Source organism: Gigantopelta aegis, chromosome 8 (genome assembly GCF_016097555.1).
Source record: "Gigantopelta aegis isolate Gae_Host chromosome 8, Gae_host_genome, whole genome shotgun sequence".
Lineage (NCBI taxonomy): Eukaryota > Metazoa > Mollusca > Gastropoda > Neomphalida > Peltospiridae > Gigantopelta > Gigantopelta aegis.
This window is the reverse complement of record NC_054706.1, coordinates 8,584,609-8,610,146: the sequence shown is the minus strand read 5'-3', so window position 1 is coordinate 8,610,146 and position 25,538 is coordinate 8,584,609. Positions and strand designations below refer to the sequence as shown.

Here is a 25,538-nt window from a genome sequence, read left to right as displayed (position 1 = left end):
TCAGTGATAACCTGATGTATGAGGGCAGTGTCATGTGACAGCTAGAAGTACTGGGGGGTGGTGTCGGGGTGTTTCTCAGTGATAACCTGAGGTATGAGGGCAGTGTCATGTATTTGACAGCTAGAAGTACTGGGGGGTGGGGTGGGGGTGTTTCTCAGTGATAACCTGAGGTATGAGGACAGTGTCATGTATTTGACAGCTAGAAGTACTGGGGGGTGGGGTGGGGGTGTTTCTCAGTGATAACCTGATGTATGAGGGCAGTGTCATGTATTTGACAGCTAGAAGTACTGGGGGGTGGTGTCGGGGTGTTTCTCAGTGATAACCTGATGTATGAGGGCAGTGTCATGTATTTGACAGCTAGAAGTACTGGGGGGTGGGGTGGGGGTGTTTCTTAGTGATAACCTGATGTATGAGGACAGTGTCATGTATTTGACAGCTAGAAGTACTGGGGGGTGGGATGGGGAGTTCTTAGTGATAACCTGAGGTATGAGGGCAGTGTCATGTATTTGACAGCTAGACGTACTGGGGGTTGGGTGGGGGTGTTTCTCAGTGATAACCTGAGGTATGATGTTGATAATATCAATCACCCTCGGTTAACTGGTTATCCTCTGAGTCCCTGTCAAGTTTTTTCTTGTCCCATCCATATCCCCATCACAGGTATATTAGACGACATGCATACAAGATATCCTTTTCTGCTTTTCATTGTGAGTAACCTATGTAGTAGCTAAGGTACCTAGACAAAATATCAAAATAACCACATATTAGATATTAAATAACCAGAGGTTAAAATGTTTTGAGGTGCCATAAATATAATATTCCTTTCCTTTGTATGCTGTTCTGGTGAATGTTTTAGTCCGTCATTAATTCACTAATTAAATGATCTTTAGTGTTGATCTAATTTATATATTATATGATTGCTAGGTCACTACATCAATATTATTTTTGATGCTTGAAAGAAAGAAATGTTTTATTTAATTACGCACTCAATACATTTTATTTACGGTTATATGGCGTCAGACATATGGTTAAGGACCACACAGATTTTGAGAGGAAACCCGCTGTCGCCACTACATGGGCTACTCTTTCCGATTAGCAGCAAGGGATCTTTTATTTGCGCTTCCCACAGGCAGGATAGCACAAACCATGGCCTTTGTTGAACCAGTTAGGGATCACTGGTCGGTGCAAGTGGTTTACACCTACCCATTGAGCCTTGCGGAGCACTCGCTCAGGGTTAGGAGTCGGTATCTGGATTAAAAATCCCATGCCTCAACTGGTTTTGATGCTTGATGAAAGTTAGTTCTATTCCAGGATTTGATGAGGCGATGAGAAAGAGAGAACATGAGTTCAGAGTAAAACTCGATGACATGAGTGCCAAGGTTTTAGAATATGAGCTAAAAGTAAGTATTTATATTTAGTGAAGAAACATTGAACATGCATATATTCATACTTTAAGCAAGAAATTAAAGTATATTGTAATTTTAATACTTAAAAGAGGCTATGTTGGCCAAAAACACATTCAAGATACCAGGGGCCTAATTCACTAAACTCTCGCAACTTTGCTACATGTGTATCTCGCTAAATGTCTTACAAAGAGGATGCATTGTTGTGTAGCAGAGCCTAAGAGACCTTTGTGAATTAGGCCCCCGATTCATTAATAATGTAAGATATTAGATACTGAGCATGCTTGGTAATGTTTTTAAGTCCCCTACTGTTCCAACCAGAGGGGACCATAGGTTTTGATTCTGTCTGTTTGTCCATCTGCCTGTTCATCTGTCCCACTTATAGTTTTCCTGACTGTTTTTGTGGCAATGCCTCAAGATCTTGAGCTGAAATTTTGTGTATAGCTTTATCATGTTGAGTTACACATAAAATTTTACTTTCATGGGGATTTGCCCATTTTTGACCCTTGAATTTTGGAGATATGGAACATTTGTTAGGCCTGGTAGGGGACATATATTATTTTTTTTAGCGGTATTCTCAGATTACTTGTTAATCTACTTACACTACTTAATTTTATTCTTACAAAGGCAAAGCTCCTGGCTAAAGAGCTGGAAATGATGAAGTCGGCCCAGCAGAAACACAGTAAAGAATACAACAAAGTTGAGCACAGTCAGAGAGCGCTGGAGAAACTAGTCAAAGAGAAAGAGTGGGAGTTGGCTGATACAACGTCCATGAAAGACGCCAGGTACACAGAGTAACAATTCAAGTTTGTTTTGTTTAACGACACCACTAGAGTACAATGATTTATTAATCATCTGCTATTGAATGTCAAACATTTGGTAATTTTGGCATAGAGTCTTAGAGAGGAAGTCCACTACATTTTTCCATTAGTAGCAAGGAATCTTTCACATGCACCACCCCACATACCACAGCCTTTTGCCACTAGGCTACATTCTGCCTCAAGAGTAACAGATTAATGACACTATTTAGAAAGTTTGTCAGCTTTAGCCTGGGAAGATAAGGATTAGGAACTCTGTGAGGTTTGCCGAGCAGAAGTCCCCATTCGTCCTGAACAAGATAAATCCAATAACCTATGTCATAAAGCTGTCATTGTTTTTATTCTGTATTCAAAAGAAGAGTGGGTAATCTAACATGTTATTCATGTGGCACTGGTTGGACTGGGGAAACCCAAATCCATGCCAGGTAATCAGGTCTGCTACCCGTCACACCTCAAACGAGCTCTCTGACACTGAGCTACATTCCACCCAAAAAATCCCATAAGAGTCATTAGTTTGTCAGATATTGAACAGACCCAATGATGAAAATTAACATTGTATAGTGAAACCCCCCTAAACCAGACACCCACGTAATCAAGTAAAACAAATCTGGTTTTTAAGGGGTATCCGATTTAGAGAAGTTATGTTCTGACTTTTCAATAAGGGACTGAAAATAAATCTGATTTTGATGAAATTCCATTTTACAGAGGTCCAGTTTAGAGAGGTTTTACTGTATATTATATTATAACAAATGAAACATAATAGCAGTGTCTTAAATAGGTTAGAATAATAACACAATTGGAAATTTTCTGAAAATATTGTGGAATATTTGTAGACATTTTTAATTCTACCTGTAATTGATTTTGTTTGGCAAAACATGTTTTACCTTTTACATTTATTTGTTTATTTTTGCACCTTTCACTTGCTTTTTAAATTTTTTTATCAGCCAGTCATAATGTAAGAAAATCTATAAATTAAGATAGTTTAATGTTTCAACTTCCATGTATAGTGGGTTTTTTTGTTTTTTGTTGACTAAATGTTCAGAGTATGTTAAGAATGAAATTATTTTGTGATATGTTTCAGGATCAGTGAACTTGAAAACAAACTTCAGCAAACAGAAACAGTCATGAAGAGAATGCAGCAAGACTTTCAAAGAAAGTGAGACATATATATAGTTTATTAGTGCACATACAAGATGCCAGTTTGTTAAAATATGTAATAGCCATACACAAATAAAAGACTGGATTATTATTATTATGGAATATAAATTATTTCTCCATTTTTGAGTCGATTAATTAATTGCTGAGGAAAATATATAGTACCCCAAGTGCATATAATTTCAATTAATTATTATTGAGTATAAGAAAAAAAACTAAACTTCGAGTCCATGATAGTCTTCCTTTACTTAGAGAATTCTTAACATCGTGTTTTTCAGACATGCAGAAATTGACAGAGCTGTGAAAGAGAAGGAGGCATCACTTGCCTCTCTGAAAGACGCGTACAGTGAGAGGGAGCAGACATTGCAGAACTCGATCAGGGAGCTGCAATCACAGCTGGAAGACCGGCAGATAGAGCTGAGACAACTACAGTGGACCAACGAGGACTTAGTCAAGAACAGAGACATGCAGATACACAAGTTGGTGTTATTGCTGGTTGACTTTACACCATGATAGAAACATTTTCGCGCATTGGTATTTTGTTTAATGACACCACTAGAGCACATTAATTTATTAATCATCGGCTATTGAATGTCAAATATTTGATAATTTTGATATACATTCTAAGAAAAGAAACCCATTACATTTTTCCATTAGTAGCAAGGGATCTTTTATATGCATCATCCCATAGACAGGATATAATAGTCGTGCACTGGCTGGAGCGAGAAATAGCCCGATGGACCCACCGGCGGGGATCGATCTCAAACAGACTACGCATCAAACGAGTGCTTTACCACTGGGCTATATGCCGCCTCCCCCTATTGGTAGACTTAAAACAAATTGGTAATTCCTGTAATTGGTAAAACCTAAGCTTAACGACACAACTGTTGAATGTTCCAAGTGGCAGGCATTGCCTAGCATTAATCAATCAAATTGGAACTCAACAGTATTCAAAATAATTCTTTCATTGTGGATTTAAATAAATACATGGAGCCGATTGTTCAAAAGTTAGTTAGCTTAATTTTTTTTTTCAGAACCAAGAACTGAATCAGTACAAATAATAATTGAAAATATGATATTGAGACTTGACAACCAAAAGTATTCATTCATAATCAAATCTAAAGTTTATTTTGCATTTGTAAATTTTTTTTATTAAATGGAACATATTAGACTAACCCAGGGTTAATTTAACAATGCTTTGAACAACTGAATCCCGATTCAAATTGTAAATTTTGGTCCATCTGTATGTAATGAAAACTGTTAGTGTTCCCATCATGAAATGATGTTACAATGTGAACCACAGATATTAATCCTTTCTCAGTACCATAGTATACAGCGTTTACTTCTCATGATCACTGTCCTAGGTATAGGGGTATACCCATCTCATGATACGATACATAGCTCACGATATGATAGGTATTTGATTCATTATGTTTTCCCCGTAAAACAAGAATTTGAAGCTTAGATGACATGATTTAATAGTAAGAAATAAATCTGATAAAAGTAAAACACTGATTAAACAGTTTTAATGTAAAAATGCCACATCAAAGACATCATACGCAGGCACATATTCTCTGTCAGCTATCTTTTATGAAGGAAATAACACACAAATTGGTGTTGGTAAATGAATATGGAATTAATATAGAAATTGATACATGGTAAAAATAGGAATAGATACACAAACAAGGGTATCATACATCGTATCGTAAGCAGTAATATCGTGATGGATGGAAGGAAGGAAATGGTTTATTTAATGACACACTCAACACATTTTAAGGACCACACAGATATTGAGGGAGATAACCCACTGTCGCCACTTCATGGGCTACTCTTTTTGATTAGCAACAAGGGATCTTTTATATGCACCATCCCATAGACTGGATAGCACATACCACAGCCTTTGATGTACCAGTCGTGGTGCACTGGCTGGAGTGAGAATATGATGGATCGATTCATTGGTGTATTATCACACTCTTATCTATGTGGCCTTTTAGGTTGTAAAATTATTGCACATTTAGTTATTTTTATTTCAGACTGAAAAATGAAATCTTGGAACTGAAAGAGAAGTGGGACAAGCACGTGGCGGATATTTCTCGGAGTCAGGTTTCTACCGATGTTCAGCTGGAACAGTACAAAGATATCAACGGCAAACTGAAGGCCGACTTACAGCAGAAGAAACTAGATATTGAGAGGTGATAATGAATGAGTAATTCGAAGCAACAGTAATGTTAATTAATGTGTCTGAAATGAAGTGAATAACACATCTTAGACTGTGGGAAATCCACTGTGATTTCAAGATAGGGTGGTTAGCGTACTCAACTGAGGTCAGATGGGTCATAGGATCGACCCCCGGTCAGACCTCCAATAATTAAAAATGTGTATAACACATTTATGGCTTACATTAAAGCAAATTCAGGTAACCCATTTCCTTTTGTCATAACTCATTATGTCCATGTAGATGATGTCCTAAATTTAATGTGCAAACCAAATATAGTTCATGCAAAGTTAGATATACATGAGCAATGCACAAATGAAATGGTTGTTCTCACAGTTTCCATAGCCCTGTCATGGGGTTTGTTTCCTAAATAACTAGAGAACATTTTGTTCAGTATTGCATCACAATTTCCCATGTAAGCTTCACAAATGGCTACACAATTCTAAAATGCTACATAACGGTTGCTGATCAATTTTCAGTTCATTAACAAACTTGTTTCTAATAAAAAATTTGAAAGCAAAATCTCCTTTGTCAGTCGGTGTCCTAAACATGTAAGAAATGTAATTGTTAATAATAAGATAAGTGTCTTGTTAATTTGGTTACTTATTATTTCTACAGCATTCAGTGTTCAAGTAATTAATAACTGAGGCCATCATTGTTTGACCTTTGTTTTAAAATTGGGGAGGGATTTAGCTCAGTCGGTTGAGTGCTCGCATGAGGTGCTTCCATCGCAGGATCGAACCACCTCGGTGGATCCAGGCCGCAGAGTAATAATTGAGGCCATCATTGTTTGACCTTTTATTTTAAACTTGTTTGTGTTCAGGTACCAGAGAGAACTGGTGCAGGCTGCAGAGTAATAACTGAGGCCATCATTGATAGGCGATCTTTGTTTGACCTTTGTTTTAAACTCATTTGATGTTTGTGTTCAGTTACCAGAGAGAACTGGTGCAGGCCGCAGATTAATAACTGAGGCCATCATTGATAGGCCATCTTTGTTTGACCTTTGTTTTAAACTCATTTGATGTTTGTGTTCAAATACCAGAGAGAACTGGTGCAGGCCGCAGAGTAATAACCGAGGCCATCATTGTTTGACCTTTGTTTTAAACTCATTTGATGTTTGTGTTCAGGTACCAGAGAGAACTGGTGCAGGCAGCAGAGCGCGAAGCAGCGCTGGAACGTGGCAAAGTTCAGCTGGCGCTTGATTGGCAGAACCGATATGAGGATTGTGAGCGGTCACAGTATGAGAAGTCGGAGGAACTCATCAAACAGTTAACCCAGGCCAGAGATGAGGTGAGTAGGGAACGTAAATATATTTAAAGTATGTCAAAAACATACATTACTTTATTTCATGCTCAAACTCAGAGGAACTCATCAAACAGTTGACCAAGGCCAGAGATGAGGTGAACAGGGAACGTAAATGTTTTTAAAGTATGTCAAAAACTTAATTTACTTATACGATATTAAACAAGCTTCTATTTTGTATCATGTTTATGTACCTCTTGATGAAAATTATTTCACAAGGGACATAAACATGATACGAAATGGTAGCGAGTTTAATATCCTATTTATTACCTATAATCTGTCTTAATTTATATAGCTCAACTTGTTTGGTTGACGTTCCTGTAAGGTTGTAGTTTTGTCATCACAAAATGTTACGTCCCACTTTGATATGTACTAAGATATTTTTAACCAATTACTTTATATCATGCCGTATAATAATAATAATAATTACATAATGATGCTTTGTCAAGACCAGAGATGAAATTAGTTTAGATTGTAAATAGAGAAACTTATGTCAGAAATGTACACTACTATATTTCATACTTCTGTGATGATACTTCGACATAGCCAGAAATGAGATTACATGTAGGATATACTGTCAAAAACTATTAAAATGACATTAAACTGTTATATCATGCTTACCCGGTAGTGATAAATTTGCTCAGAGAAGGAAGGAAATGTTTTATTTAACGACACACTCAACATATTTTATTTATGATTATATGGCATCAGACATATGGTTAAGGACCACACATATATATAGAGGAAACCCACTGACGCCACTTCATGGGCTACTCTTTTCGATTAGCAGCAAGGGATCTTTTATATGCATCATTCCACAGACAGGATACCACATACCACGACCTTTGTTACACCAGTTGTTAAATTTGCTCTGAGGTGCACTGGATTGCAGGATCAGTCTGCGTGAGTGGATTCATGCATCTTATTCGGGTGGGGAGAAAGACTGACTCACTTTTTGGGTGGGGAGAAAGACTGATTCACTTTTTGGGGGCGAGGGGCTGCAGGGGAGCTCTTTCTGTTGAAAAATGCATTAAAAAAAACCCCTAGCTGCGAACTGGTAAATTAACCATTAACCCCACTCCTGGATTGGTAAGATACCAGTGCCCGTGACATAATGCTTGAACCATAATTGAATATATGCACAACAGTATTCCTTGTCTTTTCATGTTTGTGCAGGCATTAGCAACTTTGAAAGAGAAAGACCGTGAGCTGGAACAGCGTGATATGTACATACGGGCACTTCAGAGAGACAAGAATGTTGCCATGGCAACCCTGAAGGAACATAACATTCCACTGGATAAGAATCTCAGTGTAACTTTCTCTTGTATTTCATAGATTTTTAGTAATTGATTCATTGGAGTCATACTCACATAGCTTATGGTACCGGTATTACAAAGTTAATTACTAATTAACTTCACTTCTAAAACCTCCCACCCAACCATCAGTTATTTCCAAGTTTTATTTAATTTTTTATCTTATCTTTGTTTTTCTTGTCTTGAAGTCGTAAAAACTAAATACAGGGTCCAATGTCACAAAACATTGTAAGCCTAGTTTTGCACATAAACATAAATCTATGATTAAACAACAACTCTTATTACTATTAAAAATATACCAAATATAGTCTGAAATACAATTATTTCATTTTCCTTTGTCTACGTGAAATGCATGCCAAACTCATGTAAGCGTATAACTGCTAGTACCAGGCGTAAAGCTACAATGTTTTGTGAAATAGGCTCCAGGTTTTTCTTTTCTGGCGGCCTCAATTTTTATGCTTAGTTCTACATTAAAGGGGTACTGGAGCGTACAGGGCTTCATATAAAATGGATTCATAGCCTTACAAAGTATAAGGGAAAATTATATATAAATTAAAAAAAAATATATTTATATTTAAAAACGAGCTCAACCGTGTACGAAAGTAAAAAACGGAACTCTTCTTTTTGTAACACTACAACAGTCATGCGTGACGTCACAGGTGAAACAGCCATGTGGGGAAAACACGTAATGGCTGCATAATGGAAGCTCTTATCATCGATTAAGTTAATTGTTATTACATCTTTGTTCGCGAGAAATCGCGTTTCTATGAATGGAAAATGGTCCTTTGTGCAGCTGTCAACTGTAGTAATGACTCAAGAAGGGTCAAAGGCATTGGGTATTACTCGATACAGGCGAGAGAGAAAACGTACCAAAGTATATATGGGTACATAATCTTCGGCGAAAGAACTATGTTGTCACAAAACACTCTGTTCTGTTCAATAAAAACAAAACAATAAATGAATGTTGTCTTGTTCATATATTTATTATACCAAATTGAACATCAAAGTGTGCACTTATGACAAATAGTTGCGTAGTAACGTGTGACAACTTCACCAACATAAAAATGCTACACTGAGAAAATCCTGACGATCTCGCCACAGCCTGAAAAAGTGAAATAATAAGAAATGTAAACTTAAAAAATGTTACATTACATGATGAAACAAACCATAAATGTGTACTTTACGTGTATTTATTATAATAAACTGTAAACTTAAACAAGAAAAAACAAAATCGACACGGGGCGAGATCGCCAGGCTCCGTTGGAAAATCCTGGCGATCTCGCCCCGGCTTGCAAGTGAAATCGTCAGAAATGTAAACTACCAATGTATTACATTTTACAACAAGAAAATCAAAACATGACTACTGCACATGTATTTACTTAATGAAGTAAACATAAAACAGCTTGTAACTTGAATATTGTTGAGTTATAATGTACTGGCGACTTCGCTAAACAGACATGCAACACGGAAGTAAATATGGCGATCTCGCCACAGCGTGTCCCAACACAAAACTAGTAGTATAAGTGGTATAACCCTGTAGTTTTGGCACAAAAACATGCTGATAATGACAGTAGATATATACTATAATATATGTTGTAATATATGTCTTCTAGCAAGTCTAATATGTATGATAACTCGCCTAACGATGAAAATAAGTCCTGGCGAAGTCGCCCCGGGGCGAGATCGACACGGGGCGAGATCGCCAGGCTCCGGTGTTACAAGGTCAATATAGATGTTTCACAATAAATTAGTATATAAAAATGTATGTAAAGCACATATTTAGTCTTTAAGTAATAAAAGATTACATAAATCGACCACATTTTAATAATTTTCAAGGAAATGTACCAAAATTTGAATTTAAAACAAAAATGGGGCTAATTCAGTAATTGCTGTTTGGTTTGACCTAAGAAGGAAGGTAAAAGCGTTTTAGAAATAACAATTTTTTTTAAACTATTTTTGTGTGCAAATTTACAAACCAATCGGTTCAGAAATAAATAACTTGTAGTAAATTGTATAGTATGAAAAAGGGCGTTCCCTGTGGTACGGAACATAGTAAGCTACATACCTATTTGGTACTGGTTCTGTGTAGTCATCGCGTCGTATGTCGGCTCTGGCTACGAGGGCTGTCCTGAGCACTTCTGGATACAAACATATAATCGGGAAATCATAATGTTCTAGAATGCACTGCAAGTTGGTGGTTTGCATTTTGTCGCCGATTTGGTCTACCGGTACTTCTAAACAACAGATACTTTCTTTTACCGTGTCCATTGGTCTGCAGTTGCCACACAAACACCAATCTCGGTTTCCCAATCGCGCAATATTTTCGACATTTTCTTCCAATTCATCGCCTGAAGATAATCCTATGTCGAAGTCCGACTCACTATCATGTTCGGAACGTTCGGGCTCAAACATAAACGGTTGGTAAGCCATTGATCAAAGCGCTAATGTAAACAAATCTATCAAAAAGCACATGGTTTCACATATTGTTTACTGGCTGGCTGTTCACGTGCTACGTCACAGCCAATGCACGCGGCTTTTCGCGTAGTTATTTTATCCATGCGCGTAAAATAGAAACCGTGTTAATATTGTCAATTAATCCTAAACCCGTTAACATATTAAACATTTTATTGCATCATTCTTCATTTTAGGCTCCATATTTGTTTAATTTGGCATTAGAGCCAGCCTACACCTTTCCTTTAAGTTTGATTATTCATGTCCATGTCTGATGAATTGTAAGTCTGAGATCGATGAAATGTGTCTTTATTGTATCTATTAATGATAATCTCAATACATGTTGGGTTTTTTTTATAACAAATCATTAAAACATATTTTCAATTAATAACGATGATACATTGCAAAGAACAAATGAAAATATATTGAACAAATTTATCTGAGTAACCTAGTTTTAAATATCCTTAAAAATATTTCAAAGCAAAAACATTAATTTAGTTTTATGCCTTAACCTTTAGACTACTGGATTAATTTTTGACAAAAACCACAAAAAACTTAAGATACAGAAAACTGAGTTGTCTTGTTTCCTTTTATATAATTGTTTCCAGTGAGAAAAAAGAAAGAAATGTTTTATTTAACCACGCACTCAACACATTTTAGTTACGGTTATATGGCGTCAGACATATGGTTAAGGACCACACAGATTTTGAGAGGAAACCCGCTGTCGCCACTTCATGGGCTACTCTTTCCGATTAGCAGCAAGGGATCTTTTATTTGCGCTTCCCACAGGCAGGATAGCACAAACCATGGCCTTTGTTGAACCAGTTATGGATCACTGGTCGGTGCAAGTGGTTTACACCTACCCATTGAGCCTTGCGGAGCACTCACTCAGGGTTTGGAGTCAGTATCTGGATTAAAAATCCCATGCCTCGACTGGGATCCGAACCCAGTACCTACCAGCCTGTTGACCGATGGCCTAACCACAATGCCACAGAGGCCGGTTTGTTTCCTGTGAGTGTCATGTGCAAAATGGCAGAAAATATGAATTAGGGAATGTACTGTATATAGTGTACAGTATGTTGACTGGCATGATGTCGGGTGAGATATCTTGCCTGCAGTATTCAGAAGGTTAAATCTTAAATTTAAAAATAATGTAATTTTACTGCCTGTAACTGAGATGTTTTATGATTTAGCTTTCTGCAGCTGATAAGTATGACAGCAACACAGACGAGTTGTTTGAACAGAATCAGAATCTACGTGAGGTCATTCGACAGATGCGTCAACAGATGGAACTGCTTGGACATGAGATACCTTCAAAACTGGATCTCAACACTAACAGAGATCAAGGTACGTTTAGCCGTCTTAACCTTTTTAAGAGAGCAGTCATTCATACATATTGTCACTCACAAATTTAGCTTTGGTAGTTTTTTGGGGTATGTATAACCAATTTTTAGTCAACTACCGGTCCAACCGGAGAGGACTATAAGTTTCATCTCCATCCATCTGTCCATCTGTCTGTCTGTGTGTCCATCTGTCTCTCCCACATATAGTTTTACAGATTTTTTTTTAGAATGTCTTGAAATATTCAGCTGAAATTTTGTGCTGTTACAGATCAGGTTTGACTTTCAGGGTGATTTAACCATTTTTGATGGAGTTATGGACCTTGCACTTAAAAAATACAAAAAGATTCTTAGGTTCGGTAGGGGACATGTATTGCTTTAGCTTGTTTACTTTCATTTCTGCTTTTTACAATAATATTTTTTTAATAGGTGGAAACAAAACCTATTCGAATAGTCCTTTAAAACACCTAATATTAAAATGTTGGGGTACCAGTTTTTGGGGAGTCTATATACCCATTCTGCATAATAATAAATAAAATATGTCAGTGTCATATAGCAACTAAATGAAAATATACAGTTGTATTTATTCTTTATTATCTTTTTTTATTTCAGATTATGTTTCTGCCATGGAAAAGGAACTAAGAAAACTTAAAAAGAGAAATAGACAGTTGGAAAGTCAGTTAGAGATTGTGAAAAAACATGGCCGACTTCTTCCAGAGCCTCATTCTGATAATGAGGCTTTGATAAAGGAGGTTCAGGACAGTGGAATTAGAGATTACATCAAATCACTTAATGATGCAATAGGTAAGACACCGACAAAAGAAACACTATGTGGTTAGATGCTTGCGAATGATCCCATGATGTCAACTGAAAAGAGTAGCTCATGTGGTGTAAGTGAATTGCCATGGATGGGACCCCTCTAGATTTCCTCTTTTTCACAGTTCACCAAGTCCCACCCCTGATTGCTTCTCTTGCCCATAGAACATTAGAATATTTGTGTATCAACATTTCAGCATATTTTAAACTACATTGTGGGTGCTCTTGTTATCTCCAGGTTCACTACGAAGTGAAAAAGTGGAGCTTTCTGCCTTGGTGAAAAGACAACAGGTGCGAATACAACACCTGGAGAGTACAGGAAACCAGTTATCCAAACAGGTGAGTACTTGACTTCACACACACGTGGACTATGCTGATTAGATAATATTTGCTGATAAGATGTTAAACCCACTTAAGACCTGTGTTTTTCTCGAAGATAAGATTATGTCAATTATGGCAGTGGATGCTAGTGGTTGCCATGATTTTTTAAACTCAATATACTGCTTTATTATAATGAATTGATAACTATTTTAAGTTAATATCTCCTGATCAAAATGATAAAATATTTTTAAAATGTAATCTTACAGCCAGTTAGAAGAGAAGCCAATAATATCTAGTATATGATTTTCACATTCTGCAGCTATGCTACTTGGTCCCCTACTGGTCCAACTGGAGAGGACTATAGGTTTCGTCTCCCATCATCTGTTCATAGGCTCGTGGAATTTATCCATATTTGACAAGAGTTATGGCCCTTGAACTTAAAAGATACATGTCAAACATTTGTAGAGCCAGGTAGTTGACACGTATTGCTTTGGCAATACTCCAAGAATGTTTGTCTGTTTTTATAACCAAGCGAAAGAAAAAAAAGGAATGTTCATTTAAGACACCACAACAGTTTTAAACAGTTACTATATATTCTTAGGGTTTAACATTTGATTATTTTGACCCTTGACATAGTCTAAATACTGAGAGGGCACTGCTGCTCTTACTTTATATGCAATTTCCCATATAGGACAGCACATTCCACATCCTTTGATATACTGTTAGTGGGACACTGGCTGGGATGAGAAAACTGATGGGTTCACCAACCCGTCACAGCTCAGGAGAGTGCCATACGACAGATATATCCCCATATACTGTAAACCGTGAAACAAATGCGTGCGTATAAATTTTGCGTCGTTCGCGTCCAACCTTATGTCGCGAAATTTATACGCACGCACTATTTTCCAGTTTGAAGTGTGCTTAAAGTAATTTGTTTTGTTTTGAAATATTTTATTGAGAATAAAAATCACAAAAATATTCACTCAACAGGCACAGCCTATACACAAGCTCTCCTTGATGGCGACTAATCGTTAATTGTTTTATTTAACTTCAATCGATGGCGACTAATCGTTTATTGTTTTATCTACCAAAGGGTGTTAACAGTTAACAACTGAAGCTGTGAGTTGTGATTCTAATACAGGTGAGGTGGGTAGGGCCTAATCCCCTCTATAGACTCTGTACCAGGCACAATTGCTTGATGTAGGATAACAGAATATTGATTTACAGACAGTAACTTTATAACAATTACAGTGAGCTGTCTTTATCCACTTTTTTTTTTTTAGCTGTCAACGGTCGTTCGCGAAATTTACACGTCGCGAACATGCGCTAAGGTATACATTCGCGAAAAAAACACGTCGCAATATTAATACGGTTTACAGTATCTAAGAGAGAAACAGACAGAAATAATAATTATTAAGTATACAGTAAAAATATATGTATAAGCCTGAAATAATTGAAAATTGGGGTAATAAAAAAAACAAATTCTGGTAATCCATTTCGTTTTTGCATAACCCATCAATACCAATAATGTCCTAAATTTAATGCACAAATGAGTGATATGTGAACAAAACAATCCCTGGGTGTATGGTTTTACTGTTTTAGTTTAACGTGTTGTTCTATTGTTGTAGCCGAGAGAGAAGCAGATAGAGATCGACCAGCTCCAGTACGAAGTGAACGCTGCTGGTCGGCGTCACCAGGCAGAATCAGCCAGTCTACGTCAACAGATTTCCGACCTCGAACTTCAGCTGATGGAAACACGCAAGGAGGCTGATGAATATTATCGTGCTAGCCTTGAGAGAAATATGGAGGTGACAGCCCTTAGAAATGAGGTCAGTGTTAGTAATTAGTTATACAGTTTAGAAAGTTGAAAGCAGGCATGGGGAAAAGCCCCCATATAACTCGAATGACGTCATTTTAGATACAATAGAATAAACTGGTGCTTAACATTTTTTGTTTTCTGAATGCTGGACAACTTTCAGTGTAAAGTTGCTATTGAAATGTTTTTGTTTGATGACTATGAAGTTATGGAGTGTCACCCTAGTACGTTTGTGTAAACGTAGTGTCGTGATCTCGATTAATTTACATCTAATTTCCAAAGTTATCAAATTCTGAAAGTATGTGATCTGAAAAATATCACATAATTTGATTACACTGGATATGCTAGCTAATATATGATAAATATATGTATATTGGATTATTACATTTATTACTTGTAACAAGTATGTCCACAAAGGAATTATTTTTCTGGAAAACTGAATCATGTTTTTTCTGTACATCACTGACATGCTTTAAGAGCAATTATTATAATCATTATGATTCTTATTCAGTGTTTCTGCCAGAAAGAAATTTCTGGATATGGCGCTATGGAAATGAATGCAACACTGTTCACAGGGTATGGGGGTCCTCCCCAGAAAGAAAATGGGTGAAGTTTAGGGTTATGGTTAAGAAAATCATACAGTAACGATAAGTCATTAATTTTGTCAACAGGTTAACTTAAAAAAAATATAATGTGCAAAACATTTGGGTATGGAGCCATACCGGTTTTACCCTCTGGTTTTACCCACTGGTTTTACCCACTGTTTTTTTACCCTCTGGTTTTACCCACTGGTTTTACCCTCTGGTTTTACCCTCTGGTTTTACCCTGTTGTTTATTTTATGAATATAGGAATGTTATAACTATGAATAGTGTAGCAAATGTTTGTTAAAATGTTTTTCAGGTATCATCTTTGAAGGTAGATTTGGCTGAAAAACGTCCTGCAGCCAACTTTGGTGCTCAGGTATAAAGTTAATGTTTTTTTGTACAGTGTAGATTTCATGTTCTAGTGATATGCAAAATAATATCATCGTTACATTTTGGTTAAATATTATGCACCTAATAATGTGTTAACATGAGATCAAGAAGCATTTTTACTAACATATGACAGTACATCATTAAAAAAGAGTTTGGCTTCTTTCTTGGATCAATTTCAACCATATCAAATGAGATTAAATTCTGATTGAAATAAAGCTTTGACCAAGTTGATATTAAGGATAAATGTTGGAATAGGCTTGTGACCCCCCCCCCCCCCCCCCCCCCCCCCCCCCCCCCCAAAAAAAAATTAAAAGAAAAGAGACAATAAAATAAGTGTAATAAATTAAAGTAAAATGAAATACAGTAGAATCTTGTTGGGTCGAATACACCGCAACACTCGTACCAAAAACAAAGTCCCGAGTTAAACTTATACAATGTTGACCTAATCATTAGGTTGAACTACCCGATGGGTCGAAGGCTTTCTCAAGCACCGGCGGGGTTTGAGCCAACGAGATTGAACTGCATTAGAAAAAATTAATATAAAAAAGACCTTTTAATTTTTCATATTATATTTCTGTATTTTATTTATTTTCTTGCAGGAATTGATGATTCAACAGCTGGAGGATGAACTGTTACGATTTCGCACCAAACCAACGTTGCTAGGCGACTGTGTCCCCACGGAGGTGAACCGAGGTCAAGGACTCACGACTAACGCCGCTATCGAAGAGCTGCAGCACAAGTTGAGGAATGCAGCCCGGCAGATCGCACAGTTAGCCCGTGACAAGCAGCAGCTCATCGAGATGGGAAACAGACTCCGCGCACAGCTCAAGGAAGCAGGTGACTTAGTCTGATCACATTATGTCAAACAAGGTGTCTAATTGGATCCCATCTAACAAGATGTCTAATCGGATCCCGTCTAACAGGGTGTCTAATCAGATCCTGTCTAACAAGGTGTCTAATCAGATCCTGTCTAACATGGTGTCTGATCAGATCCTGGCTAACAAGGTGTCTAATCAGATCCTGGCTAACAAAGTGTCTGATCAGATCCTGTCTAACATGGTGCCTGATCAGATCCTGGCTAACAAAGTGTCTAATCAGATCCTGGCTAACAAAGTGTCTGATCAGATCCTGGCTAACATGGTATCTGATCAGATCCTGGCTAACATGGTGTCTGATCAGATCCTGGCTAACAAGGTGTCTAGTCAGATCCTGGCTAACAAAGTGTCTGATCAGATCCTGGCTAACAAGGTGTCTGATCAGATCCTGGCTAACAAGGTGTCTGATCAGATCCTGGCTAACTTGGTGTCTGATCAGATCCTGGCGAACAAAGTGTCTACTCAGATCCTGGCTAACAAAGTGTCTGATCAGATCCTGGCTAACAAAGTGTCTGATCAGATCCTGGCTAACAAGGTGTCTGATCAGATCCTGGCTAACAAGGTGTCTGATCAGATCCTGGCTAACAAGGTGTGATCAGATCCTGGCTAACAAAGTGTCTGATCAGATCCTGGCTAACAAGGTGTCTGATCAGATCCTGGCTAATAAGGTGTCTGATCAGATCCTGGCTAACATGGTGTCTGATCAGATCCTGGCTAACAAAGTGTCTGATCAGATCCTGGCTAACATGGTGTCTGATCAGATCCTGGCTAACAAGGTGCTCTAAAGGGTACTTTGTTGTCAAGTCACAAATAGTGGAAGAAAATTAAAACAATTAAATAGACACCATTTGGTTTCAATTTTGTTTGTTTCAAAAGTCATTGGGAAATATATTCACCAGATTCCATTATTATTGCTATTAACTGATTTGTCTAACCAGACAGATGACATACGTTTGACATTTTTGCAATTTTGGCAAATCCATTATAAAGCGATTTCATCATATACAAACCTTTCTTTTTGGGTGTGTGTGTGTGTGTGGGGGGGGGGGGGTGCAGAATGCATAACCACAGCTAAAATCATGTATTTATATTTGTTATTTCAATATGCATCTTTATTCTTTCTATTTTATAGGTGTCCCTCCCCAGGCTGGGCCTCCCAGAATGGACAAACTGAGACCAATGTTGCCAGATTCATCAATTCAGAAAAGCACCCAACCTTTGTCTAAAGAATTTCTTAACAAACTGAACCAGCTGGAGAAGTTACAGTATCAGCTTACTAAACAGGTAGATTCTGGCAGTGCATGGATCAGTGATTTCCCCAGTACTGGTATATAATTAAATTGATTTGGTTAATTGGGAAGCAGTCTTGGCTTCTCAGATGTTAATTTGGAAGCAAATGTTAGAAACTGAGATGTAGTTTGAGAAATTAGTCCTTGGTGGCATCGTCGTTAAGCCATCGGACTACAGGCTGGTAGGTACTGGGTTTGCAGCTCAGTACCAGCTCAGAGCGAGGTTTATCGACTCAGTGGGTAGGTGTAAGACCACTAGACTCTCTTCTCTCTCACTAACAATTAATAACTAACCCACTGTCCTGGACAGATAGTCCAGATAGCTGAGGTGTGCGCTCAGGACAGTGTGCTTGAACCTTAATTGGATATAAGCACGAAAATAAGTTGAAATGAAATGAGAAATTAGTAATCCTGTCCTGGATGGAAGAGCCGGCATGGGCTGACACCTGCACCCATGACAGGCGTGCGCTATAACAGCTTGCTCTGAATGTGCACGTTAAACCCTATGACCTGAGAAATTAGTCTGTAAATGATAGAATAAAAAAAGATAAGAATGAATAACTTTATGAGTTGTCCGATCTAACTATTAACATATTTACGGTAGACTCCTTATGAGGCGTGTAATAACAACAATGTAGAAGGCTTGAGACAAACATAGATACAAGCTTCTGATTTTTTTTATCACTCTTGAAAAGTCTGGATATATCTTAAATATTTAAAAATAAGAAAGCACAAACTGCTTGTGGATCTGCTTATTAGGAAGCAAACTGTGCATTTCAAGCAGCATTAGCCAAGACGTCTTCCCCAATCAATTCCAAGCCTTGATTTGTCCTGAGAAATATTTTATTCAACTAACTACAGTCTTCATAGAGCTCTTGTCACCAGTGTTTTCGTAAATAACAATTGAAATGGTTCATGGCACTGAGTGTTATCTGCTGAGAAGTGTACACTCAGTGTATTGCAAGTCTGACAATCCGTAAAACCCTGCCTTATTCATGTTTAAATTCACAGGAGCTCCAGTACGCACAGAGATTCCCCGGTCAGTTTGAGATGAAAGTGTCGGAATCAACTGACAAACAATTGCAGTCTCCACCACAGCAGTCTCCACCACAGACGTTTCCAAACGCATCTCTTGAGATCAGACCAGGTTGGTTCATTTTGGTTACGTGGACATTTGTCAAGTCTAATGATGCTAATAAAACTTTTCGTCTTGACTTAGGCTTTCACAAGTCTGGACATTTAACATTCGTCACAGCACCATACAAACAGCAGTTAGACTTTACTGTGATCTAGACATAAAAAGTTTTTTATAAGCATATGCCATATTAATGTACACATTACATCTTTTAACTGTTATCACGGACATTTACTAAAAACTTTCTGAACTGGATGTGTGGGTGTTGGAATTTGGCAAGCTTGATGTTATGTTTTACTGGTTTGTTAAAATGTATTGCAGTTGTTGGTTAACTGCACAATGAACTGGATACATCCAGTATTTGTGAATTGCTGGGTTACATATAACAGTTAACAGACCTGATCCAGTAAAGAGGTTAACAGTTGTTGTTTAACTGCACAATGAATTGGATACATCCAGTATTTGTGAATTGCTGGGTTACATATAACAGTTAACAGACCTGATCCAGTAAAGAGGTTAACAGTTGTTGTTTAACTGCACAATGAATTGGATACATCCAGTATTTGTGAATTGCTGGGTTACATATAACAGTTAACAGACCTGATCCAGTAAAGAGGTTAACAGTTGTTGTTTAACTGCACAATGAATTGGATACATCCAGTATTTGTGAATTGCTGGGTTACATATAACAGTTAACAGACCTGATCCAGTAAAGAGGTTAACAGTTGTTGTTTAACTGCACAATGAATTGGATACATCCAGTATTTGTGAATTGCTGGGTTACATATAACAGTTAACAGACCTGATCCAGTAAAGAGGTTAACAGTTGTCTCTTCATCCATCATCCAAGCAGGGCCTCGGGACGTAGCCCAGTGGCAAAGCACTCACTTGGTGTGTGGTCGGTCTAGGATCGATTCCCACCAGTGGGCCCATTGGGCTATTTCTCGTTCCATCCAGTGCACCACGACTGGTATATCAAAGACCGTGGTATGTGCTAGTCTGTCTGTGGGATGGTGCACATAAAAGATTCCTTGCTCCTTATGAAAAAATGTTGCAGGTTTCCTCTAAGACTATATGTTCAAATTACCAAATGTTTGACATCCAATAGCCGATGATTAGTAAATCAATGTGCTCTCTTGGACATTAAATAAAACAAATAAAGCAAGTTGGGGGGGGAGGAAGCGACTACATTTTTCCATCAACAACAAGGGGTCTTTTATATGCACTTTTTATACCACAGCCTTTGATATACCAGTCATGGGGCACTGGTTGGGTCTGCAAAAAACTCGGAGAATGGGTCCATCAAAGAGTTTTGATCCTCCTGACTCGAGCACCTCAGACAAGCACTCTAGTGACTGAGCTAGAGACTGCTAAAGTCTCAAGTCCTGACTGTTGAATGTTATTAGCATGGGTCCTAAGAAAATCTGTAGTTTGTGGTCTTTAACATTTTAAAACTGGAGGATTTTTTAACAAATACTTACTTCAAATATATATATTTAATGTATTCTCATTCAGAATATACAAGTTTGCACTCAACTCAAAGGTCTATGAATGAGACAGAAAACTCGGATGACGTTCCACTTGACAATCCGGTGTGGTCTTCCCTGGGGGCCGAGTCACTGCAGGAAGTGTGGAAGATGTTAGATGAGAGGCCCAGTCCAAGTCTGGTTACACCCAGGACACCTCACAGAGGTAGGACAAGTCACAGTCTGGTTACACCCTGGACACCTCAAAGAGGTAGAACAAGTCACAGTCTGGTTACACCCAGGTCACCTCACATAGGTAGGACAGGTCACAGTCTGGTTACACCCAAGACAGGTCACAGTCCTAGTCTGGTTACACCCAGGACACCTCACAGAGGTAGAACAGGTCACAGTCACAGTCTGGTTACACCCAGGACACCTCTCAGAGGTAGGACAGGTCAGTTTGTCTGGTTACACCCAGGACACCTCACAGAGGTAGGACAGGTCACAGTCACAGTCTGGTTACACCCATGACATCTCACAGAGGTAGGACAGGTCACAGTCTGGTTACACTCAGGACATCTCACATAGGTAGGACAGGTCACAGTCTGGTTACACCCAGGACACCTCACAGATGTAGGACAGGTCACAGTTAGTCTGGTTACATCCAAGACACCTCACAGAGGTAGGACAGGTCACAGTTAGTCTCATTACACACAGGCACCTCACAAAGGTAGGACAGGTCAGTTAGTCTGGTTACACCCAGGACACCTCACAGAGGTAGGACAGGTCACAGTCTGGTTACACCCAGGACACCTCTGAGGTAGGACAGGTCACAGTTAATCTCATTACACCCAGGACATCTCACAGAGGTAGGACAGGTCAGTCTGGTTACACCCAGGACACCTCACAGAGGTAGGACAGGTCACAGGTAGTCCAAGTCTGGTTACACCCAGGACATCTCACAGAGGTAGGACAGGTCACACCCAGGACACCTCACAGAGGTAGGACATGTCACAGTCAGTCTGGTTACACCCAGGACACATCACAGAGGTAGGACATGTCACAGTCAGTCTGGTTACACCTCACAGTAGGACAGGTCAGTTTTTCCAAATTGTGTTGCACCCAGGACACCTCACTGAAGTAGGACAGTCTTATAGATAATATCTAGTAGTTAGTTAGATCACAGTTAGTCTGGTTACACCCAGGACACCTCACAGAGGTAGGACAGGTCATAGGTAGTCTGGTTACACCCAGGACACCTCACAGAGGTAGGACAGGTCATAGGTAGTCTGGTTACACCCAGGACACCTCACAGAGGTAGGACAGGTCAGTCCAAGTCTGGTTACACCTCACAGTAGGACAGGTCAGTTTTTCCAAATCTTGTTGCACCCAGGACACCTCACTGAAGTAGGGCAGTCTGCTAAATTGAGTGGTATAAATCTTGCATACTATAAACGAGTCCAATAAATGACATGGCAAAACAACTGGTGTCTGGTTTTGTATTTATTACATACCACCTTTCTATATTATTTCCTGTCCTGGGCGGATGAACCGGTACTTGTGCCCAGGACAGGCATGCGCTACAACAGCTTGCTCTGAATATGCACATAAAACAATTTGGTTTATATTATGATTAACAAACGTTTAATTAAATAACATAACTTACTTTGTGTGGAAAGTTTGTTCAATTTTATGGAATTGACGGAATGCTAAGCATCCTGAATAGGAACATGATGTCGTTCCTGGCTAGGAACATGGCTTCAGTTGGGTAAACATGTACTACACATGCGAGACACATGTACATCATACTGAATCCCAACAGAGACGAGACACAAGTACCGAATCCCAACAGAGATGAGGTATGTGCTACACATTACATGGCCGTCAGTTGGTGTTATTCTCCGAGGTGCACATTCATTTGGAGTCTACCATTCCACTGAATGAAACCAGTGTACTAATTATATATATTGTTTTTAACTTCAGGTAATGGAGAGCTTTCACCAAGAGCAAATAAATCAGTAGAGCAGTCAAGAAGTTCTGCTGAATGGTTGGTGTCAGGAACAAAGACTGAACTAGCTGCAAGATCCAACCCAGAAAAGAGGTTTTCTCCCCGGACTGCCGGGAAATACATTAGAAAAGGCCCCGATAGACTACATGTGAGGAACTATAATGCACGAGATGATGCCTCGATAAAGTGACAACATTCTGATTCCTAAAACATTCCGTCCAAACCTAGCACAGTAATACTGAGGTGACATTCCATTACAGAGACTAACGAAACCAGTATTGAGTAAATTGTCTAGTGAAGACGTACAGACTTGTAACATATGCTATATTGAAGTAAATTATTATAAATACGAGACTGCTGTTTTGTTATGATAGATGATTAAATACTTTGAGCTGGCAGAGAAACTATTTAACTTGAACCATTGTTTTGTTCACGTTTCGGATACACGACTTCAAACATCAGTTGGTTATGTGGTTAATGGTTATGTTCTAAAATTCAACGTCAGAAACTTAAGGATCATCTGAAATTTATTCATGCATTCCAAAAATGAATGTATTCTATAGGGTTCTAGACACATAATACACAGCACATCAACAGTTAAAATTGTTCTCCATTGGTGAAGTAAATATAATTCACCTAACCAAACAATTGTTTACCTAGCTAAAAATCATATGAATCAACTTGTGGTTACCTAAGATTGTGAAATATTGACCCCTGCATATATACCTAGATGCGGGATGTAGCGCAGTGGTAAAATGCTTTAAACTTTATACCAGTAGCCAATAGGTTTGTGAAGTAGCCAATAGGTTTGTGAAGACCCCGACCATTGCTACGGTCATTAGCAGCAAGTCTTGTACATGCACTTCATTACACAGGATTTTACAGGTCATAGTCAGTAAGCTAATAACTGGATGTCACATCATTAAACAGGATTTTACAGGTCATAGTCAGTAAGCTAATAACTGGATATCACATCATTACACAGGATTTTACAGGTCATAGTCAGTAAGCTAATAACTGGATATCACATCATTACACAGGATTTTACAGGTCATAGTCAGTAAGCTAATAACTGGATATCACATCATTACACAGGATTTTACAGGTCAGTCAGTAAGCTAATAACTGGATATCACATCATTACACAGGATTTTACAGGTCATAGTCAGTAAGCTAATAACTGGATATCACATCTACAAAATTAGAGTGGTAAAACACTTTTGTTGTGCATCACATAACAAATAACAATATTTGGATGTTTTTTAGAAATTTATTGACTGTTATAAATTAGACAAAGGATTATTAGAATAAGAAGTGAGACGGAGAGAAAGAAGGAAGATGATAGAGATGTTCTGACGAAGTCTAAAACAGGAATAGACCAAAGACGAAAAATGTACTTCTATAGTTCAAATAGTGCTTTCAAATAAACCTGTATAAGAAAGACACCTGGCAAAAAATACAGCAAGGTCAATGTATTGAACACCTATCCAATACGTATACTGGACAAACTTATATGTGTACCGGACTTACTGTTTATTGTAAACATGTCTATACACCATTTAGAGTTTAGTAAACAGATGTTGCTGTTCAAAGTTGGTAACAGAGTACCAGACAGACTGCCGATTAAAGGGACATACCCTAGCTTCAGCCCATGAAAATTAACACTAAGTTTAGTTAATCTACAAATCTGTAACACATTTGGATAAAGTTACAACAAAGTGAAACATCAGTCTGTGACTTTGAAATGGTGAAATACCCTCTAAAAGTAGACTAAAACTCAGACTCCATAACTTACCTCTCAGATGCATGTACTTTTTAAAAAAATATGAGAAATGCATTTTGTGATATTAAAAACACCAGGATGACCAAAAACACTTCGAATGTACAAAAATGGACAATCTAAACAATAAAATCTAAGTAAAGTATGATTTCAGTTATCAAAAATGGCTCTAACCGTCAAAAATATGCCTTAGTGTTTAAAAACTAAGGTATGTTCCTTTAAATGGGGATTCCTGGCAGCAAATGAATATACTCACTATCCAGGTGCAGATATAAAGGGTGTGTGAGCACCCCCCCCCCCCCCCCCCCTAAAACTAAGTGTTGGTGTAATATCGAGGTTGGCTTGGTATTTCTAGCATAGACAGTCACATAGTAAATGCATAATAATAGTGCACTTGGAATCTGTAGGTGATGTTTTTTCTTTAAGTTGCACTCCTTTTCTAGAAACTTCCTGCATCGGCTGATACTTTCATCTGTGCATCAATTGTATTTGCAGGCACAGTGGAACAGGAAAAACCTCTACTGTGGCAACAATCCATCACAGCTTATACTCAATCTAAACTGTTTCCATGCTACTGTCACAAGTCACATACTAGTCTCTCTTCAAAACGTTTTCCAAACCTCTCCCAAGTCCAACATGAAATTCGTCCAACTGAGAAAGAAACAAACAAATGGAAGACTATACACAAAGGAATTCTTATCATGTTCAGCAAGTTCTTTATAAAGCTAATTCACAAAGCACTCTTAAGAAACATGGCATCATCTTTGAAGTCTTTTTTACACTGCACTTGTCGTGAGAGTTTATTGACTTAGGCCTCTGGTTTTAGTAACAAGTGAGAGTTTATTGACTTAGGTCCCTGGTTTTAGTAACCACAAGTGAGAGTTTATTGACTTAGGTCCCTGGTTTTAGTAACCACAAGTGAGAGTTTATTGACTTAGGTCCCTGGTTTTAGTAACCACAAGTGAGAGTTTATTGACTTAGGTCCCTGGTTTTAGTAACCACAAGTGAGAGTTTATTGACTTAGGTCCCTGGTTTTAGTAACCACAAGTGAGTTTATTGTTTA

At 38.1% G+C, this 25,538-nt stretch overlaps 2 protein-coding genes across 4 annotated transcripts in view; one reads left to right on the top strand and one right to left on the bottom strand.

Annotated features, from left to right (window-relative positions):
* The window catches only part of LOC121379379 (coiled-coil domain-containing protein 57-like), a 28,415-nt gene extending 5,368 nt beyond the window's left edge, over nucleotides 1-23,047 (top strand). For both annotated transcript variants that reach the window (XM_041507970.1, XM_041507969.1), the window contains exons 6-22: nucleotides 1,309-1,397; nucleotides 2,028-2,185; nucleotides 3,300-3,374; nucleotides 3,652-3,852; nucleotides 5,407-5,565; nucleotides 6,716-6,878; nucleotides 8,067-8,201; nucleotides 11,848-12,001; nucleotides 12,607-12,798; nucleotides 13,049-13,149; nucleotides 14,760-14,960; nucleotides 15,849-15,908; nucleotides 16,522-16,759; nucleotides 17,930-18,081; nucleotides 19,098-19,233; nucleotides 20,737-20,913; nucleotides 22,671-23,047. In XM_041507970.1, coding sequence (XP_041363904.1) covers nucleotides 1,309-1,397; nucleotides 2,028-2,185; nucleotides 3,300-3,374; nucleotides 3,652-3,852; nucleotides 5,407-5,565; nucleotides 6,716-6,878; nucleotides 8,067-8,201; nucleotides 11,848-12,001; nucleotides 12,607-12,798; nucleotides 13,049-13,149; nucleotides 14,760-14,960; nucleotides 15,849-15,908; nucleotides 16,522-16,759; nucleotides 17,930-18,081; nucleotides 19,098-19,233; nucleotides 20,737-20,913; nucleotides 22,671-22,885 — 2,606 coding nt within the window. In that variant the 3' untranslated portion in view covers nucleotides 22,886-23,047. The remainder of the gene's footprint in view (nucleotides 1-1,308; nucleotides 1,398-2,027; nucleotides 2,186-3,299; nucleotides 3,375-3,651; nucleotides 3,853-5,406; nucleotides 5,566-6,715; nucleotides 6,879-8,066; nucleotides 8,202-11,847; nucleotides 12,002-12,606; nucleotides 12,799-13,048; nucleotides 13,150-14,759; nucleotides 14,961-15,848; nucleotides 15,909-16,521; nucleotides 16,760-17,929; nucleotides 18,082-19,097; nucleotides 19,234-20,736; nucleotides 20,914-22,670) is intronic.
* A 904-nt stretch (nucleotides 23,048-23,951) lies between these two features.
* LOC121378543 (kinetochore protein Nuf2-like) overlaps nucleotides 23,952-25,538 on the bottom strand; it is a 98,231-nt gene continuing 96,644 nt past the window's right edge. For both annotated transcript variants that reach the window (XM_041506762.1, XM_041506763.1), the window contains one exon: nucleotides 23,952-25,126. In XM_041506762.1, the coding sequence (XP_041362696.1) occupies nucleotides 25,067-25,126 (60 nt within the window). In that variant the 3' untranslated portion in view covers nucleotides 23,952-25,066. The remainder of the gene's footprint in view (nucleotides 25,127-25,538) is intronic.